General features: G+C 28.6%; 4 protein-coding genes and 1 long non-coding RNA gene across 7 annotated transcripts; 1 reads left to right on the top strand and 4 right to left on the bottom strand.

The window, feature by feature from the left end:
• Positions 1–3,714: 3,714 nt before the first annotated feature.
• Positions 3,715–7,905, top strand: LOC149889794 (uncharacterized). The gene is made up of 2 exons (XR_016452240.1): positions 3,715–4,203; positions 4,301–7,905. It is a non-coding gene; the product is annotated as an uncharacterized LOC149889794 (long non-coding RNA).
• Positions 4,305–7,095, bottom strand: LOC149889795 (uncharacterized). Its single transcript, XM_090086500.1, has 7 exons — positions 6,918–7,095; positions 6,621–6,709; positions 6,498–6,548; positions 6,249–6,318; positions 5,153–5,908; positions 4,967–5,065; positions 4,305–4,461 (listed from the first exon to the last, which is right to left on the bottom strand). The coding sequence occupies exons 1-7, from the start codon at positions 7,093–7,095 to the stop codon at positions 4,418–4,420; spliced, it is 1,287 nt and encodes a 428-aa protein (XP_089942626.1). The 3' UTR covers positions 4,305–4,417.
• LOC149889793 (uncharacterized) lies at positions 7,756–11,883 on the bottom strand. The gene is made up of 2 exons (XM_090086499.1): positions 11,492–11,883; positions 7,756–10,332 (listed from the first exon to the last, which is right to left on the bottom strand). Exon 2 carries the CDS (start codon positions 10,330–10,332, stop codon positions 8,095–8,097), a length of 2,238 nt encoding a protein of 745 aa, XP_089942625.1. The 5' UTR covers positions 11,492–11,883; the 3' UTR covers positions 7,756–8,094.
• Positions 11,884–13,513: 1,630 nt separating this feature from the next.
• LOC145183536 (uncharacterized) lies at positions 13,514–18,054 on the bottom strand. 3 transcript variants are annotated; one of them, XM_090086496.1, is made up of 9 exons: positions 17,665–18,054; positions 17,426–17,563; positions 17,162–17,222; positions 16,356–16,416; positions 16,155–16,232; positions 15,977–16,063; positions 15,658–15,723; positions 13,908–13,958; positions 13,514–13,832 (listed from the first exon to the last, which is right to left on the bottom strand). In XM_090086496.1, the coding sequence occupies exons 1-9, from the start codon at positions 17,693–17,695 to the stop codon at positions 13,731–13,733; spliced, it is 675 nt and encodes a 224-aa protein (XP_089942622.1). In that variant the 5' UTR covers positions 17,696–18,054; the 3' UTR covers positions 13,514–13,730. The 3 variants fall into 3 exon arrangements, with proteins under 3 accessions (XP_089942622.1, XP_089942624.1, XP_089942623.1); XM_090086498.1 differs by lacking the exons at positions 13,514–13,832; positions 13,908–13,958 and adding an exon at positions 13,996–15,147 and having other exon boundaries at positions 17,665–17,820; XM_090086497.1 differs by lacking the exons at positions 13,514–13,832; positions 13,908–13,958 and adding an exon at positions 13,996–14,126 and having other exon boundaries at positions 17,665–17,820.
• On the bottom strand, positions 18,004–21,248 carry LOC145183668 (tubulin-folding cofactor B-like). Its single transcript, XM_090086495.1, has 7 exons — positions 21,087–21,248; positions 20,867–21,004; positions 19,234–19,333; positions 18,957–19,145; positions 18,742–18,814; positions 18,347–18,490; positions 18,004–18,236 (listed from the first exon to the last, which is right to left on the bottom strand). The coding sequence occupies exons 1-6, from the start codon at positions 21,180–21,182 to the stop codon at positions 18,370–18,372; spliced, it is 717 nt and encodes a 238-aa protein (XP_089942621.1). The 5' UTR covers positions 21,183–21,248; the 3' UTR covers positions 18,004–18,236; positions 18,347–18,369.
• Between the last annotated feature and the right edge of the window lie 215 nt (positions 21,249–21,463).

Raw genomic sequence — 21,463 nt, 5'->3', positions numbered from 1 at the left:
AACAATTGTAAGATCCCAGGATAGTAAAGATTTTGCCAATGGCAGAGTACAGGATCCTTTGTATGGTGCTACCAAGTCTTTTACAACTCTCTCACCAACATTTTTCTCACAACCAGCACTCAGTTTTCCTGTGTAAATCTATCCAGTGAGAGGATACGAGTTTTCTGCGTCACACATCTACCAAACTTTAATTCCATACTTGGCTGGCTTTGATGGAATATACTGAGTGGATTTAGTTCAAACTCGCTATGAGTAAATTTGCTCGTCGATGGTCAGGTGCTCTGTTGGCTTATAATGTTTTGCTAAATTACTATTAACAATCGTTCAAATGTCTCGTATTGGAGCAGCTTTATCAATCTCCATGCGTTGAGTACGAGTATTGGCATCATCAAATCGAATAAAACGAATGATGTTCCAAAAGCGATTGATGGCCGTGCTGTACGATACAATGGATATGTACGTCTGCCACATATCCTTTGTATTGTTAGTATTTGAGTTGTTGGCGCTAGAGGTTATCAAAAGAGCCAGGAATGTATAAAATTCCTGAAGGTCAAGATTTTTCCACATTAGTTGATTTTCCCTGTATTTTTTGCATTATATGTTGTATGCGCTTGCTTTTTTATTTGTATGACGTATAATGATATCAGCCATTGTGGAGTGAAGAATAATTTGAATGTGTCAAGATTTGACAGCATGTTTGTATTTGTATTAGGTCCACATCTCTGTTGCACAATACTATGCCTTGAAACTTGATCTTCACTTGTTGGTGTCTCAGCTTATTTAGTACCATCTTTTGCTTTCATAACTTGCCCACTAACTGGCGTTTCTAATTCACTTTCTTCATCTTCGTCATCATCAACTTCGTTTTCACTTTCTTCAATGTATAAAACATATTACATAATTATTGTTATATAATAGAAAATAGAATTGTAAATTACCAGTATCATCAAAATCCGAAGCTGCAACTTCACTTCCTGGTAAATATTCATTGTCGTCACAATCCAACACGTAGCCATTGTCATATTCTTTACCTTGAAATATTTCGAACATGTGTCTATTGAAAAATGTTTTCAGTTTATTATTTAATTTTTTACTTTTATTTATTAAAAATATAAAACAATTTATTCGAAAATAAAACTAGGAAATCACGCGTTATCGTCAAAAACCTGATAAATCCATCGTATTTCCATAAGTTCATCTACCATCCATTGTAGTATCAATCACTCACTAATGTTATTTATAGTATTAATAATTTCTAATAAAGAAAAAAAACTTATCTTTTTCACAATAAATTTTGTACATTATAATTTTCTTCTTTTCACTACACAGTAGGTGGGTCCCCGAGTATCCGGTTGTTGAACGAATGGTGAAAGTTTGGTTATTGACCGGACGGTTAAAAACGCTCTGAAACACGACCACTTAATCAGCTTATTTAAGCAACTTTAAAACTTAGATGGATCAGTATGTGTCACACCATTTACATCATGTAAATGTTCGGATCAATGAAGTTAAGATTATAAGAACTTTTCTTTTTACTATTTGATGATCAAGTTACATTCTTGTTCTCAAAACCATCAAAGCCATTCTTGGTTTGGATAAATTCAGGCCTTCTAAATAACTTTTGATTTCATTAATTATTTTGGCTAATTTTTTTCTGCCAGATGTTCAAAGTTTTTTGGTAACCTGTTTGTTAGCATCGCTTTAGTGTCCTTGTGAGAATAACAAAACTCTGAAGGGCATTTTCTCTGACCAGTCAAAAAGTATAAAAAAGTACTTGAGACTCCTGATATTATGTGAAGGATCGATTTCTTAACCATTTGTCAAAGTATCGATGCAGTCTGTAAAAACGCATCGTTCCATCTTGTGGGCAGTTCTATTTTGTGGGCAGTTCTATATTCTTAAGAAGAAAACGATAAAATTTATAGTCCAAGAAAACTTTAAATTGTGAAATTTGATACTTTCTTATAATACTTCTGCCTTTAATACCAGTCAACTGTTGATACTTTTTTAAATCAATTTTTTCAGATAAAAAATGTTTTTTAGTTATAAAAACAACAAAGGAACTACACTGACTCGGTGAAAAAAAGTATATATTTCATACGGTGTAGAAATCGGTTCCTCACAAAGTATGTTATGTTTGTGTCAAGAATCTTAGGAAATGGTTTAAAAAAGAGAAGAAAGTTTTTAAATTTGCATTACCCATGACTTAGAGTAAGCATTTCATTCATTCAAATGATTGTTATTTTTGCAGCATTGATATTTCTGGATTTAATACCAAAGTAAAGAAAATTATTATCTACCCAAACCTTAATTGGGTTGATTGGCCGGTAAAACATGAACCGAGACTTCCTGTTCTTGAGCAATCTTAGTCTATTTATGACGTTTTACAGTCCAGTTTCAAATTTAGTGAAAGTCAACCGAGTACTGATGAGTTCCAATGTTCTCCAGAAATTTTAAAACCAGAGTTGTTTACACAATCTGAGTTGAAAGATTGATCAGAATTTGGGTTTGACTAAGGAAATAGCAGAATTTCTTGGTTCTAGACTAAAAGAAAAACATTTATTGAAATCTGGAATATCTATTTACCATTATAAACAGGAGATCAACAGTTTGATCAATTTTTTTTGGAAAAAAAAGATTCGTAGCCAATATGATAAAAAAATTCAAAATTCTTGGTTTTCTGATGAACCTTTAAAGCCCACTTCTTTTACAACCATCTTGACTTGTTTCCCAAAAACCTGGGTGATGTGAATAAAAAGCAGAAGGGACAAAGTTATTCGGATACAAAATTCGGATGGAAGAACGAAACCAAATGTCTTTTTGATATGGATTTTGCAATCGTTGTTTGATGAAAATGTCTTCTTTCCAAATTAGCCAACAAGAATATTTCTAGAATATTTCCTTTTTTTTTAGCATACATAAGGAAGGATTATGCTGTAGATTGTTATTTTTAAGAATATAGTCAAGAACAATATTTCTATGGAAGATAGAATTTTCATCATCAAATGCTATTATGGAAGTAGTGGTGAAAGTGCAGCAGCAGCACTACGAAAGTTCAAACAAGCACGTGATTTAATAAAAGACTCATTCACCACACACGATATCGAAAGATTAGTTGATAAATTCGAAGAAACAGGCAGCGTTCTCGACCAGCAGAAATCAGGTTGCCCATCTTTAGAAGAAGAACGAATATCAGTTGTGACAGAATCACTGCATTGGATACAGGTTGAATCATTGCACTTTGAATACAGGTTGCTGCTCGTCTCAACAAATTGCAGATGATACTAAAATCCCTAAAACATCCATTCATCATATCCTCCGTAAAAAGCTTCAAGTATTTCTTTACAAGTTTACCATGCTACAGGAGTTGAAAGTAACAGACTTACCACATCGACTCCATTTGGCTAATTGACTGCTTCAAAACAAGAAACTTTTGGACTCTGTATTTTGGACTGATGAATGCCACTTCAAAATCAAAAGCAAAAAAATACAAAGAACTGCATTATATCCCTTACAAAAAAACCCAGTGAACTTCCAGTGAAAAATTGTTCCAAAACCCAGCGAACTTCCAGTGATCTTTTCCAGCGAACTTCCAGTGATCTTGTTCCAAAACCCAGTGAACTTCCAGTGAACTTCCAGTGAACTTTTCTAGTGAACTTCCAGTGATCTTTAAAGATCACTGGAAGTTCACTAGAAAAGCTTTCATAGCTAATTAGCTATGAAAGTTAACTTTCATGTTTATATATAAAAATTGGAAGTTTAGCGAATTCGCTGGAATTTTATTTTTTAGGATATATTTTTTTTTAAAACTTTCATAAACATTTTAAATATTTAAAACCGTGAAGCGCGAAATAAGACAAATTAAGCATAGGAAAAAAAAAAGTTTAATATAACATTTATTTAAAAATATCGATATTTAGAATAAAAATACAATGTATAAGTAATAAACTACCTTAAGTATGAATACAAATTTTCATAAATCAATTTTTTTTCTATTTTAACCATTTAAACAAACAAAACAGAAAATCAGTTGTATTTTTATTTTTTTGTTTTGATAGAGATTTAAATCATAAAACATAATCTACAAAAAAATTTAATAAAGCATAATCATTTTGCATAAGCTTACACGAGCTTGTTTGAAAAACTTTGAAAAAAAATTGAATTAAAAAAATGTGTATCTCATTAGTCGAGAACCAAAAGGCTGTACGTACATTTTTTGTTTTCGAATAAATGCAATTTGTTTATTTTTCCTGATAATTTATCTAAACTTTTTTAAATTTTATTTATTAGTATATTTTAGTATATTTTGAGGCGAAAAAATCATGAGTTTAGCGGTGTGTTCGTTCTCCACAGACAAGTAATCAAAACAAAAAAAAGAAAAGAAAATCGTAAGTTCGTGAGTACGTTCGTATGTCTTTTAAATTGTGCTTGACGCATTCTTTTTTGTTTGGGACTTCGGAGCTAAAAAAAATTGATACAATATTTAAAGGACATATATAATAATTATATAAAAACATATATAAAATAAACAGTAAAATAGTAAGCAAACATAAAATAGTATAACAGGTATAAACATAATTAACTTTAAAAACCAAGGATAAATTATAAAAACAAAAACATATGTATATTTCAAAATCGATAATTACTTTAAAATAAAAAAATTTGATTGGTGACTCTGAAACATAAACCTGGCCTTACTATTAGAGATTATACGGTAATCAAAATAATTAATACTAAAAAAATATACTAAAACAATAATAATAATTACAAGATTAAAATAAAAAAATAAAAAATCAGACGAAAGTCACAAGCTAGTTGAAATTAAAAAATCCTATTATTTATTGTTTTTCTATAAAATAAAATTAAGACATAGTAGTCCTAACAAAATTTTGTTATTTATAAAAGATGAAAACTAGTGATATAATTATAATTAAATACGAAAAGTAATACAATTAAAATATAATACCTGCTTTAAAATAAGCTCTGCGCTCGTCATTAATTTTTTCACAGAGCGCAACACTGACATCATTTTTCGAAAAATTCGGAAACTTGGATATTGTAAGTTCTGTAAAAATTGTAGATAAGCAATTTCTCGTATTGAATTGATTCTGGAATTCCAGAGTATAAGTGTTAAAATTTAATAATTTTTTACCTGTTATTAAATGCAACACAGCTGGATCAAGGCCAACTTTTTTTGAAACAGAAAACTTTGAAGAGCCTTTTTTTCCTGATAGCGAAGCATTCACCAACTTATTTCTTTCATAAAAATGGCCTAATAACTGTTTGACCAGCTTTTTTCCTGTTGGTGCTGTTAAGACTCTATTAGGAATCATGTTTTCAGTGACTTCTTTGTCACTGCATATATAATCTGTTGGTTGTGTTGTATGGGAAACTAATGAATGTGCTGGTACTTGTTCTAATAGTTGTGAATGCATTGATAGTGGAAGTTGTGAATTTGTTAGCGATGTTGGTTGTGAATGCAACAATGGTGGTGGCATTTGTGGAACAGAATATAGTTGTGCTGGTAGTGAAAAAGGTGGAGAAGGCATTTGAAATGAATTTGAAGTCGATGGAATGTTTTCCGATTGAAGTCGATTGAAGTCAATTGAATTGAACAAATTTTCATGAAACGAATTATGATTGTTAAGAAAAAGTGAGGAATCAGGATGTTCATTAATGGAGTCATTAGTTGAAAAAGACTGGAATTGTTTGGGTTGGGATTGGGTTGAGAAAGGAGGAGTTGTTGGTAATGTTTGTGATAAAAGAGGTTGTATTTGTGAATTTGTTGGTTGTAAATATAATGGAGATGGTTTTGAATGGGTTGTTGATGGTTGGGAAATCAACATTTTTGCTTTCTTTCTTGGCAACTCTTCGCTTAAGTCACCTTCTTCTGCTTTGCTAACAAGCCCTAAAAGTGAAATAAAATCCATACATTTAAAAGCATAGGGCATTATAAAACTGTGGGTATTTTAAACAGAGGATTTTATAAAACAGAAAAGTTGAGCATTTAAATTTACTGAATGGTCACAAGCAGTGAATGTCTAAAAGAAAAATGAAGTACACTAGAAATAGTCATAAAACAGCTGATAAAGTAAATCGCAAATGTTTAGCTATTATAATTCCATTTAAAATTTTTAAAACATTTTATAATAAAACTCTTATTATTGTAAAAAAAAGAAATAGAATTGCCAAAATTGATCTCAGCTATGCCAGTATTTTATTTGGAATACAAATGACTGTTTACTTACTTTCTATTTTTTTGTACAATGTTGTTAGCTTCTTAGCAAAATCTTCTTTTAATGCTATAGTATGAGTATTCTAGGTATTGTAAAAATATATGACACAAAACTATATTTTATGAATAAACAGGATAGGTCAATCAATTTTTGTTTATGCATAATGTCTGCTTTTCTAAAATTGTATGATTTTGATGAGGTTCCATTTTGGAAGAGTTACAGCCATCTTTATAAATGAAACTATTAGCAGAATAAACTTACCAACAATAACTCCATTTGCTGAACTGTTATATATTCAACTCTAACAGAACCCTTAAAAGTAAACAAAGTTTTATCCAGAGTTTGAACTGATCTTGTTCAAAGTAAATTTTATAATATATAAACCTCAATTTCATTTGTTATGTTTAGCAATTTCTTATCTTTTTTTTTCTTGAGAAGTGAGCCTTTTTTCAATAATGCTTCTTCTAAACTGTCTAAATATAATAATATAATTACTATTTCATAAATGTTAAATATATCTTTAAAAACAGATGTTTGTAATACATCAAACATAAAAGACTACTAACGATGTCATTATATGAAATATCTTAAATGCTGGAAACATACGCAATTGAAATAATTAACAACTTTAAATATAAAATTTCAAAAGAAACTTAAAATATTTTCAAATTTGAAGCTTACCAACCACACATATAACTTTACCCTTCTCAATGGGGCCTTCATCTCGATTAGTAAGTTTTGTGTATCTTATATCACCCTCTTTGTTATTTACAAGAAAAGCCCTGTTAAGTACAGATGTATCCCATTCAACAGAGACAGTTCCGTTGCGAGACCATTGTACAACAGCAAACTTAGACATTATGAATACTAAGACTTAAGTCAATTTAAAGATTACAAATAAATACATAATTTTGAAAAAATTTTGAAGTAAATTATAAGTTGCTATTAAATCTAATACCTCATTAGCAATGTATAGTTATAGATCTGTATTACATAAATTTATAGATGTATATTAATAAGACTTTAAGTATTTAAAAATTGTAACAACAAATAAGCAGTTAAATATATTGTAACCGAAATTGCAACGGTCTAGGGAGACAGTAGATTAAATGAAAATTATCCAATTTTAACCAGTACCATGCTTCTGAAATTTTTTTTTTGTTAATTCACCTCCCCAAGGCTGAGAAGGCCACTACAGATGAAGAGGCTACTTAATTGTGGTTATAACCCTCTCTCAACTCTATAACTCCAAAACACAAACCTTGATGAACAAGGCCGCTGCATGAAGAAACAAGTTGAGCGCGGTACTACCAGGGACATGGTGGGGATCGAACTTGGAACCTCTCGCTTATAAAGCGAGCGCTCTACCACAACACCACTACCGCTTAAAATAACAACACTCTAATTGTTGCTGTGTAGGAAAGTGAATAAAATGACCTAGGTAACCCTAAAAAAAAAACAGTAACCCAGTAGTTATAGAAAATGTAAATATTAACTTTATAAAATAAAAAAACAATTCTAAAGAAAAACAATATTTTTAAACCAGAAGTTTTTACAAAATTGACAAGCCAACATAAACTGTTGAAGGTTACATGTAATTTTTTATCACAAATATAAAATGCAACAGTTTAAAAAAAAAAAATAACAATTCACCAAAAAAAAATTACAGTTCACCAAAAAAAATTATAGTTAACAAAAAAAAATTGCAGTTTACCAAAAAAAGAACAGTTCACCAAAAAAAAATTATGTAAACAGCTCACAAAAAAAAATTACAATGTTACAAACAAATCATCATGCAAAGATAAAAAGCAATAATAATACAAATAATAATATTATGCAAAGAATAATTATAGAAGAGTTAAAAAGGGCATAAATCAGGAATACTAACAACACAATCTTCAACCAAAAAAGCTTTTTGTATAATTTGCTCTGCAAAAATTATAGATAGACATTCTGCATAAGTATACATAAAAATATGCTTAGCTGCTTTCGGACTTGTTTTTAAAAATCTAACACAAGCAAAAACATTCATCTCAAAGATAAAGAAATATTCAATACTACAAAATGATCCACAAGTAAGTTTAACAAGTGAGTCACAATGACGAACATTCTTATGACGAATATGGTAAATGTTTTTGGCAATAGAAACTTTGTAATATTTTTGAATTTCAAAAATATGCTTACCTAAATAATGCTCAAAAAACAGTTTCTCACAATAAGGAATATTATAATTACAGCCTTTATCTAAGACTTTAATTGAGCCAATAATAACTCCTTTAAAATTAAAATTATAAGAAAATAACATGTCATCCAAAAAGTCAATGCAATCTTCGTCTATAATATTAGAATGAGAAGCTTGAATGTTACATGTAGTTAAATATGAAAATCGATCTATTACTTGAGTAGATATATCTTGAGTACCATTTAAAAGAGATAAAATAATGCCATTAAAATTTTCAAACTGATGACAAGAATAAGATAATAAAGGCCCCCATAGACGAGCACATGAGGGAAGATGAAGTAATTGGTGCACATTATAAGACATATTCTCTCTACCATACAAACCAGGAAATTCGTAAACAAATCGATTAATTAATAATGTGGCTTCATTAACAACACTTTCAGATAATACCTTATTATTTAACATAAAAACAACATTAGATAAAAGAATAAAATGATCAAAAAACTGCGGAAGCAAAATATCACATAAAATAACAGGACCATAAAAAACTAAAAAATTAAAAAACTCAACACCTTTCCAATGCTTTATGCAACTTAATGATCGTGGAGTCCGCCTTATATTGCTTGGCACACTAATTACAGATAACCGATTATTTATAACAGTACAGTGTCTACGAATAGAAAAAATAGAACCAGAATAACAACTATCAAACCAGAAAGAAAACATAGCTTTCATAACACCAAGCTCTATACAGTGCAAATTATCAACAACTGTTCCATTTACACAATCAAAATTAGGCAATCTTACTAATGGTGAAATATCTAAAAACCCTTCAACCACATTAACACAAAAAAAATCTGTATTGCTTCTACAATTCATAGTAACATCAGAAAATGGATAAGTCATACAAGACCCCCTGCCTTTTGGAACTCTTTCCCCTCTAGAAGAACACCAATGACAACCATTATAACCATTAAATTGCCTACGACAAAAAACCAGAGCTCTTGCAATTGTATCACATGAAAAAATAGATACATGAAAAAAAACACGAACATTATTAGATAAGAGTATACCATTAGTGGATAGGTTAGTAAAAATATCAACAAAAGGAGATAAAAATAATTGTATATTTGGTTTTTTAAAACCCGACCAGAGACCAAAAAACAAAATATTAGTAATTTGCAATGAATATGGAAAACTATGAATGGATGCTAGCAAAGGCCACAAGGACCACTTTGATGATTTGAAAATGGGAACTCCATCAGTATTAACAACAAGTCTAATTGTTGCTTGCCCATTTTCTTCAAGATCTGCTAAATGTATCCAATTGTTATCGCAAGTATTTTTAAGCTGTTTGTTTATGTTTAAAATATGAAAAAAATTGCATTTCTTATGAAGATAGGATGATGTAAAATATTTCAAACATTTTGGACACTGCTTATTAAGACTTAAAGCAACTTCACAAACATCACAAAAAAAAACTTTTTCATATAACTCTTTTTCCTTCTTAAAAAACTTCAAAAACAAATATTTAGATGTAGGCAAAACACTGTGTGGCAATAAAATAGTTAAGAGAGTTAACAACGCCTCTAAGGCTTCGTAGGACAAATTAAAGCGCAAAACAAAAGTCATTATGCATAAACATGCATTAGAGACATTTATCTTTGCCCCAGGATACAGAGGTGGACTCTCTGAACTTTCATTTTCATCAAACTCATCATTGATTGTTTCATTTTTTGGTTCATCTAAGTCAGATAAATGATCCATAAATTCATCGTCAATAGAATTATTGTCATCAGAGGTGCTCTCATTCTGTTGTTGAGCACAGTTAACTTTTGACATCCTCCATTGTGTTGTTCTTGGAATACTTACTTCGCCTGATTGCCATTTCTTGTAGCGACCAATTCTAGGCATCTAAAATAAAAGAGGCAAGCAGGCAAAATTAAACTTTAGTTAAACAAGATTAACATCAGAAAGAGAACAAGAGAAACGATTGTACTAAACCTAATTGTGCTTAAATAACAATGATGCTTATTTAACAGCTAGTTCTTTAGTATATACAATACAAACTATACTTTTATTTGATGAAAATTTTTTTATCAAGTGTATGATGTATATATAAATATCAAATGCATATATATGTTAAATGAAGGTGTTTAAGCGGTATAAAATTTTATAATTTTATTTAAATTTTATAATTATTCAGAAAATTTAATATTCTTTTGAAAACTATAAAACTTACAAAATATCTATTCTGATGAGTCTTAATTGATGAAATTTTCTGATGTCTTAATTGATGAAACACAGTGTAAAATGAAATAAGTTTGATAAATGATTTTTACTAATTTATTATTGCTATGTTCTTTTAAGAACATTGAGCCCTCTATTTTAAGAATACATTTAAAATTATTCGGATATATACGTGTATATATATATACGTATGTATATATATATACGTATGTATATATATATATATATATATATATATATATATATATATATAAATACATATATATATATATATATATATATATATATATATATATATATATATATATATATGTAAATACATATATATATATATATATATATATATATATATATATATATATATATATATATATATATATGTGTGTATATATATATATATATATATTTTGAAATTATAAGGACCCCTTAAAATATTTTTTATTCCAAAAAAATTTTAAACCTAGTGTTTTTGTATTAAATAGAACACATTTAGGGGGTGGGAACAAATTATTTTCAAAAATGCTGTTTTTGGGACACCCTAATACACACACACACACACACACACACACACACACACACACACACACACACACACACACACACACACACAGATATATATATATATATATATATATATATATATATATATATATATATATATATATATATATATATATATATATATATATATATATATAAATCAATCATTATCTATTATGTTCAATAATCTACAATAAAGAAATTTATAATAATAAATTTTTGTGAAATTATAAAGTTGAATATGAACTCGCTTTAATAAAAATGAACATACTGAACAACATACCTGTGGTTTTGGAAATTGAGTAGAACTTAAAATAATAGAAACTGAAACTGTGGATATAAAAAAACAACGTTTACTTTATTACAGAAATTGGAAAAAAATTTTCAAGATGTTATATCTGTCAAATTTCAAAAAAGTTATGTTAGCAAAAGTTATATCAATATTGAGTTATGAAACCCGCGGCGTTTTCGATTATTGAAAATCAGCGCTAAATTTCCACTCAGGTTTTAGATCACTGGAAATAAAATGACGTTTTTTGTTAAACTTCCAGTGAACTTCCAGCGAAGTCGTAAAATTTGCGGAAAACCCAGCGAACTCGGTGAATTTCCAGTGATCTTTTACATTTCCAGTGATCTTTTACATTTCCAGTGAACTTTCACTGGAAGTTCGCTGGGTTTTTTTGTAAGGGATGGTCTAAAGAAAATCCAAATGCGTCTTACCCAATGCTACTGCATTCGGAGAAAATCACTGTTTGGATGGGTGTTTCCAAGACGTTTAATGTCCGTCCATTTTTCTTTAGCGACAATATATCGTTCACAGATATCAGCACCGATCATCACTGGTATCGTTCAACGATTTCAGCATGGCAAGATATTGTTTACCGTCAGCGGTGAACAATATCTTCTCATGCTGAGAAAACACTTTTTGCCAAAATTGAGAAAAAACCGGTAAAAGTACGTTCAGTTATTTTCATACAGGATTACTAGCTCTAAGGAGAGTTTCAAGCAGCATTATATCATCGCAATCGGCCTAAATCTAAACAAGAATTATTTAATTGCATTGAGCAAGCAATAGCAAACATTTTACAAGAAAAAACAACTACAGCTATCGACAATTTTTTCTTTTTGCTAGCTTATGTTAAAATTGTGCGTTACTTTTCGAATAACTTGTATTTACGATATACGAAAAACTAAAGACTGTTCTACATACTTTGTTTCCTTATTTTTCAACAATTACACTTAGAAGTCTGATGGGAATTACACTTAAATGTCTGTTCATTTCTACGGAAAAAACAAGCATACCTGGACAAGTGCCAAACTTTGTTAAGCACATTATCTACTACTCAGCTTATTATCTAAGGTTAGAATTGTTTTATCTATTCCATCATTTGCCTCGATGTAACTAATAATTACAATTAATATTAAAAAATTTTTAAAACAACTCATTAATTTTTTTTTTAATTACTACATTTACACGTTGCTTTTTTTTAAAAAAAAAAAAAAAACAAACAAGAAACGTGTTTATAAGAAATTAGTACTAGAAGCTCCAAAATCTTAAGAAACTATTACTACTAAGTTACTTTTCGATAAGAAACTTATTTTATTGAGTTCGAGAAGTACTTCCTAACTTGTGTTCTGTTCAGGGACGAACCTGCTAAACCTGAATTATATTATATTTAATGGTATTGATATAATTCAAATAATTTTAGTTGACTAGCTTTTATCTTACTAGTTAACATATTTTCAAATTGCATTTTATTTACTCTTTCTCTCTTTTAAAACTCTTAAAAAATTTTAAGTACTAGAGTTGTGAAAAGTACCCTTAAAATTTTCAAGTACTTGCCCATTTGCTTGATTTCTTATAAAACACGTGCATTTACAAAACTTAATCCAAGACTCATAGGTTTCTGTTTTATTTTATCGTAATTTTCAATACAACTGTTCCAGAGCTGTGATTTTGACTTCATTGAAAGATCCTTAAAGATCGATGAGAATGCGTGAAAAATTAAGTGATCAATGAGAGAATGCGTGAAAAATTAAGTGATCGATGAGAGAATGCGTGAAAAATTAAGGCTAATATCTTGGGGTTAAAACTAGAAGTGAAGAAGGCACTTCTGGGATTAACCCCAAGATAAATCATAAAAAATCATCTTATTCTGAAGAATATTTTATTATTAACAGAGATATGTTAGGGAGAGGAAACCCACCGATAGCTGAACGCCACAGAAAAATTTAACTTATAATTTAATAATTTAACATACTAAAAAATACAATTGATTTGAAAATAAGTTTATACATATACACATTTATTTATAAAACATATCTTTATTTGGAAATATATATATAAAAAAAAAGTAATACAACTTTTTAAACAATAAACGGATTTTGAAACGATAAATGGATTTCTATAAAATATAGTTTAAAAAAGCCTGTAGTTGAAACTGCAACGTCATTTATATTTAAGCGACACGCAGGCCCAATATTGTATCAACTTCACAGTTTGAAAATTTAGCTATCAACATTCAACAACACAATAAGCTGCGATCTTTAATTTTTTGTTCCTTCAATTTAACTTTTTCACAAGGTTCCACTTTAATCCAATCTTCAGGTCTCATGGAATTTCTCTAAAATCAAAAGTTTGATAAGCAAAGATACTTCTTTTGTGGATCATAACAAAAGCAATCAACAAACAAACGCACCTGATTACTATGATTAGCATCTTTCATATTTAAAATTAAACGATCCACAGTCTAAGAAAAAGGAAAATATCATTCTTTTCCACATTAATTTTTCTTTTTTTCCGTAAGACGTGACCTGTATATATATACAGCATAAACATATTATAACATTTATATCCATTATCAGAGGTGGGCACTTTCGATAGAAGTTCCGATAATCGATATTCCAATAATATCGGACTAAGAAAAAAAAAGAGACTATTAAACTAATATATGTATCGGACCTCAATTATGGAACTGGCAACAGACTTCCGACATTCGATAGCTATCGGACTAAGTAAAATCTATAAGACTATCGACATCGGACAGTCCAAATTTTGTATTTCCGTCTTCCTAACTTTTATATATGTAGTAAGTTAATTTTTGGATCCATATCAGAAGGAGAATCCACCCCCATTTTCAGCATGGAGTTTTTTGGTGCATGAACATCCTTATGAAAGTCGACATCAAAACAACCATCATCACTGAGGCAGTGACGTAAGCAAGACCTGTTGAAGAGATTTGACACAGCCAAGGAAGTGGCAGGTGGGAAAGATGGCCCCTTCAACTATGAGGGATGAAAATATAGTGGCTGCTCAGAACAACCGGGAAAAGAAATTTTAAACTTTTTAATGGATAGAACAAGCTCAGGGGCAATAACAGCAACCATGTCTCTTTTTTCCAGTCCCCACTGCTCCATAGAAGTGTCTGGTTGGACATGCTAGTTAAATACAACACCCTGCTGTCCTCCTTTGCGGTTGTGGAGAGGCTCATAAGTATTAAATCTGACATTCTGAGGCCCGAGAGATCGTCCCTGACGGCTAACAACTGTAAGGAAATTGTCTTCATCAAGGGAAACCTCCACCTGTTAGATGAGAAATGGATAGCCCTGACGAAGAGGGCGGACGTTTGACTTAAGTGCTGTCACCTGATGGGGCAGATCAGTGATCTTAGTGTTTTGATGAGACGAATGAGGAATTTTTTTCCACTGTCATACAAACTTGTCATACAATAACAATAACAGTTATATTACATACTTATTTTTTTCATTCGCTTATAACCACTATTGCTTGTAAATATATTTATTTGCTTGCTACGCTGGTTTTTTTGTGTTTAAAAAATAAATTTAACTAATGCCTAGCTTTGGATGCACTGTATTTGTTAAACTTTGTATAAATGTCTCTGTACTCAGTGTAAAGCCATTCGTTCAACTTTGAAAAACCTAGCAAAAAGTGTGAATTTTTTCAAGATGGGTTAAAAAAAAAAGATAAAAATAAAAACGTTTTGTGATATTTTTTGTGTGAACTATCGGACAATCGTTTATCAGACCGGCGAATTAGGAAAACTATTGAATTTAAAAAAAACTGTCGATAAAAAAAAAATTATAACTTAATTAAAAAAATTATAATTTAATAATTTAACATACTAAAAAACACAATTGATTTGAAAATATAATTTATACATATACACATTTATTTATAAAACATATCTTTATTTGGAAATATATATATAAAAAAAAATACAACTTTTTAAACAATAAACGGATTTTGAAACGATAAATGTGTGTATGTATGTATGTATGTATGTATGTATGTATGTATGTATGTATGTATGTATGTATGTATGTATGTATGTATGTATGTATGTATGTATGTATGTATGTATGTATGTATGTATGTATGTATGTATGTATGTATGTATGTATGTATTTATGTATGTATAAACATTTTACCTCTTGGACATTTTCACCTGTCTTGGCACTAGTTTCAAAATACTTCATCCCGTTTGATAGCGCCAACTGTAAAGAACATTGAAAAAGATAAAGCAGATTTTTTTAGATAAAAATTTTAAAAAATGTTTCCATTTTAAAACTTTGTAAACAAGACTTGAAACTAAATTTCAATAAACTAACGGTTTAAATTTTTATAACAACAAGATTGCTGAAATAACATTGAATAAATTATTCAATGTGATACTTCAACAATCTTGTTGATAATACTAAATTAGGTCTGTTGAATTTCAAAGCAACCGTTACAGTTAAGCAAGCCTACCTGTTTACCTTCTGCATAAGAGACTTTTCGGCAATCAAGATCGATTTTATTACCGATCAAGAAAAGTTCTTCGTTTTCTAACTTAAACTAAAAAAAGATGTTTTGATACTCATAATGAAAATCACTTAAAAAAAAGTAACAAACCGAGTTTAATAAGAAAAAAAAGTTTAAATTTAACCTGCTTAATACACGTAACCCATTCCTGAACCTTGTTGAACGAATCACGATCTGTCACGTCAAATAGTAATAGCACACCCTAAATTGAGTTAGATGAAAAATTAAGACGAAGCTTTAACATAAAATCAGAAATAACCTATAAAAGAAAGTTAATACATTTAAAAATATTTTAATAGCATTAGAAATTTTTGTAATGCTTTACCTTTGCTCCTCTAAAGTAATTTTTGGTGATAGTCCTAAACCTTTCTTGACCAACTGTATCCCTATAAAAAAATATAGCACATAATTATATACAAAAGTTGTAAAATTATATTTTAATTACATTGATCAACAAGCTTTTTTAATCAACAACCTGAATAGGTAAACTAGACATTTATTTTAAACACTAAATTCAAACTTAATTAACTTTAATTCGACATAGTTTAGACAAAATATAGTTAGAAAAAAAAAAGTTCATTGCATCGTTATGCTCTTGATCCGCTGTCATTGGCTTATCATCTTAACAAGATTTTGATTGGATTATCATCTTAACAAGATTTTGATTGGATTAATCTACTTGAAGAATTTCATCAATTTTTCCACTATTTCAGTGGTTAATAATTTATCACTTCTTATCATTTTATGGAAAATATTTAAAAGCTTTCTTTTAATCTGATTTATTTACCAAAAATACAAAAATACTTCGGGCATAGTTGACAATTTTCTAAAAAATAGTTCAGCATTATGTGAGGTAAATCATGCTTATCAAAAGATAGCATCATCAAAGATATCTCTTGACTAGAGAGGAATAAAAAAACTAAAAAAAAAAAAAAAAAAAAAAAAAAACAACAACAACAAACATACAAAGCAGTTAAAAGATTAAGAGTCAATACTAGAGAAAATAAACTTATTATAAACACTTGAATTTATTATATAACACTTTATTATATAACACTTCACTTTAGAACACTTTATTTTAGAACACTTTATTATAAACACTTGAATGTGACATGAAAATTAAGATCTCACCATAACTGCGTTCTTACTTTTAGGCCATCAATAACTTGGTCAATTTTGATATAGTCAATCCCTAAAATTTGAAATAAACTTCTATAATTAAACTTCTAAAGAATAAAAACCGTTCCAACAGATTTATAACAAATCAATACAAATAAAAATATACAAAACATCAATATATATAAAAATATACAACACATCAGCACATATAAGTTAAAAATATTCAGAAAGATCTTAAAAAAATTAAATTAAAAACAAACAAATAATAAAACAAACCTAACGTTGGAAGAAATTTCATCGGAAGTTTTTTGTTTGGATCCTGGTAACGACTTACAAAAGCAGTTTTCCCCACCCCTGATTCACCAATCATTAAGGCTTTATAAATTATGTCATATTCGTAAGCAGAAGACAGATCTAAACACAAAATCATATTTAATGGAGTCTTATTGTTATTAAATAATGTTTTGTTCACATATTTTTTAATCAGCAAAAGAATGAAATGAACATCAAATTACCTAATCCATCAACACTTTCAGAATCTGACATTTCCGACTCAATAGCTACAATTCATTTCACTGTAGTTTATATTTATTCACTTTTCTCAAAGTAAAATCCTTTTTTTATTTTGATAGCTAAGTTTTCAATATAAAAGCTTTTATACACTGAAGTATAAATAAACTAATGAATAAACCAAAATAAATAAGATTTTTGAATAATTGACAAAAATCATAAAAATCATAAAACCATAAGATAACAAATAAAAAAATAAATAACAACAAATAAAAAATAAGTTTAGTTAAGTAATATTTAAAAGACTTAAATAAAAAATGAAAAAAAAAAAAAAATTAAACTAATGCATTTTTTAGGTTTTTTTTTCATTTAAACATTTTTTTTTTGCAGATTTATTTCTGAACACAAAACATTCTTTAAAATGATTTAATATTTCTTGCATCATCAAATCCTCTGCTGTTACTTCAGCCTCTATTAAAAGATATTGATATAGCTGTTCTTTACATCGATCTTTCTTTAAAATCCACTACAGATTTTTGATTTTATGATTTTTTGAAACATTTTGTTGGTAATAGCACTGAAACACAAATAACATTTATAAAATAATTTCACAACTGTTTCAATAGTTCATAAAGAAAGATTTTCCATTAAAACAATTTTATAAAACAATAAATAAAAAATATTTACAGAGAACTTAGATTTGCCAACAATCAAATTTCATCATCATCACCAAAGTCTAACTCCTCTGGAAAATTGCCAACCTCAACTTGACTAGGTCGCACAAATCCGCCATATTTAGGGTGACATGTAAAATACCTCTCACCTTTTACACTTTAATAAAAAGGAAAAAAAATTAAAACCTAACAAAAAATTTCAAAAAATTAACTAAGAATATCATTAATCTATGTTAATCTATGTTAATCTATCTTAATCTATCTTAATCTATGATAGGCAGAAAAGTAAGAAGACTTTTGAAAAAACACTATAAGCAAATATCCATTTAAAAAGATAATTATATTCATAAAAACTTTTTATATCATGCCATATTAACTAGTAAAATGCAAAACTAAATAAAGCCATACCTTCCATCATGCTTACCCAGAGGTTCATCATATTTTACTCCAACCCAATAACCATTGCTGAACTTAACTTCTCCTAAAGTAGTTAATTATTGAATGCTTTAAATAGTTATATTTAGTTGACAGATATTTACATTTACTTGAAGCAGTTCACCAAAAAATTCCTAACACTTTACTAAACAAACCAAACAGTTTCTGAAAAAAATTAAAGAACAAACCAAGATACATAATCACCCCTCTTTGTTTTGGAACATTTTTAAGTGAGACTTCACAACGATCATTTACTTTGAATGTTTTTCCCCTGGCTTCCTCTTCTTTTTCCTTTTCTACTTCTCTTGCTCCTGCCTCTTTAGCAGCTTCAGAGTATTTTCCCATCTTATTTTTCTTCATAAAGTTTCTAACACTATCTTAAAATATAAGAAACATGCTAGAATCAGCTTTAATAATTTTAAAAATCAATTAACTGCTTCTAAAAAAAATTGTTAAAAACTGCACCTTCTCTTTTATCATATTCTTCTTCCTTAAGTTCATACTTTTCAACTTTTGATAAATCTTCAAACTCTCCTAGTTTGCTGTTTGGGTTTTTGTCAATTACCTATTTATAGTAAAATGCAATAAAATATTATTCAGGTAAAATACAATATCAGTTCTCAAAAAAAAAATTAACCACCTTTTTTCTTATCACTTTTTGCTTTAGAACTTGGGCATTTGTTCTACATGTTCTTAAAGATTCTTTATTTTGGTTAAAAAATAGCCACTTCATGGCTCAATTTTTTCTTCATTTCAAAAAATTTAGACCAGAACTGTGGGTGTTTACAGCTTTAAACCAGTAAGCTTCCTCTACCTAACAAAACCTTATTTAAACCTTGCACAAATTTTCAGAAAAATAGCCTTAAGAAGTATAAAGGGTTAAGGTCTGGGGAGTTGGGAGAACATACTGCTTTTGGGCAGTACTGAGGATTATTTTTCATACTCCCCTATTGACCCAGAGGAGAACTCAGGTTTCTAAGATATTGAAAATAGGAGGCATTTTTTTCTCTATTAGATGCTACTAACCCAAACACCATAATCCAGCCAGAGTGTTAAGTGTGACCTACATTTATGATTTATCCAAGGGAGCCCTTGAGAAACTGCTTGGAGATATATCTATCATTTCTACTACTGTGAGGCTTATTTGCAGTAATTAATGACGATTAAAGAATTTCACCCTCCTGAAAAAAAAAAAAGGGATAGCATGATTTCTGTAAAAAAAAGTCATAAAACTCAATGTTATATCAATCATTTTTAAATTTATTTCTTAAATATAAAATAACATTTACTATTACACTATTTCTTTCATTAAAACAGAAAAAAATATATGATAGTATATATATTTTTTGTAATGTAAAGTTGTTTTTAACTTTTCATCTGTTCATGTTTAAAAATTTTTACATTATTTAAATTAAATGTTTTAACAATTTTAGTGGGCAGCACAACCACCTAATCTTAATCCAATTGAAAATCTGTGTTCTATATTAGATGCTAAACTCAAAGATAGAAAGTCTAGTAATGAAGGCTTAGTAATTATTCTGAAGACTTCAAAATGGTTGGAATTCACTGGACATTACCTTGCTAACAAAACTGGTTGAAAGCCCCACAAATGCCCCATTGATGCTAAGCTGTTTATGATGCAAAAGGTTGACCAAGTATTAAAACTAATCAAAATACTTAAAATTGATTGAATTTCTATTTAGTAGTTATAAGGGTGAACTAGTTGTATTAAGTATTCAGTATTTAATAACAAAAATGTAAAAAAACTATAGACAATTATAAACCATGATCATTTTTAAGATTGTTTGTGATAAAATTTTTGCTATTAAGTTAACTTTTACCATTTTGTTAACTTTACCCTAACCCTAACATTTTTATTAAATTTTTTTGTTTTTAATTAAGGATATAGTGTAATAGAAATTATTATTTACTATTTTAGAAATAAAAATAAAAAAATAATTAACATAAGTTTGAATTTTTTTGACTTTTTTAAAAAATTTCATGCTTTCCCATTTTTTTTGAGGAGACTGTAAGTTAATAACAAAGATTAAATATGATTAAAGTACTTTATTTTAAGATATTGAATAAAAAAAATTACATAAAGCATCCAATTATCTTCTGGAGAATAATAACCAAGAAGTTTATCTTCATCTAATTTAGAAATAAAGGTTTTGTTGTTGTATAACTCCAACTCCATGTAAGAAGCTGTGACACCTGTTATCAACTCAAGTTTTCCCTGTTAAAAAAAAATTTACTTTTAATTGACCAAATCTTTTCAAAACTTAAAAAATAAAATATGTATAAAAATGACTTGATACCTTGAGTTCTGACACTAATATGCTCTTCAAAAAACGTTTCTCTGATCCATACTGTGATTTAGTACTAGTTATTTGCAGCAAAACCACATCAGTCATTATAACAAAATAAAAATAAGTAGTTTTACTGCAAAAAAATGATATTAGTACATTTTCAAAAGAAAAAAAAATAGTGCAGATATTCAAATAGACCATATGAAATAAAAAATTAAATTGTTATTCTTCATATTTGTTTGCACAACTTTTCTTAACTTGGGTTAATAACATAAAGAGATAATAATCCAATATATTTTGATTGAATTAGAATATAAATCACCACTTTAAAACTATTTGCAGTTTTCTAATGTAAAAAATAAACTTTCATTAAAAGTACTAAACTT

The sequence above is a fragment of the Hydra viridissima genome, unplaced genomic scaffold, assembly GCF_058129835.1.
Source record: "Hydra viridissima isolate aposymbiotic clone 2 unplaced genomic scaffold, HvirCarnegie_v1 scaffold_4, whole genome shotgun sequence".
Taxonomy (NCBI): Eukaryota; Metazoa; Cnidaria; class Hydrozoa; order Anthoathecata; family Hydridae; genus Hydra; species Hydra viridissima.
The sequence above is the reverse complement of the archived record's forward strand: the minus strand, read 5'-3'. Positions and strand labels throughout refer to the sequence as shown.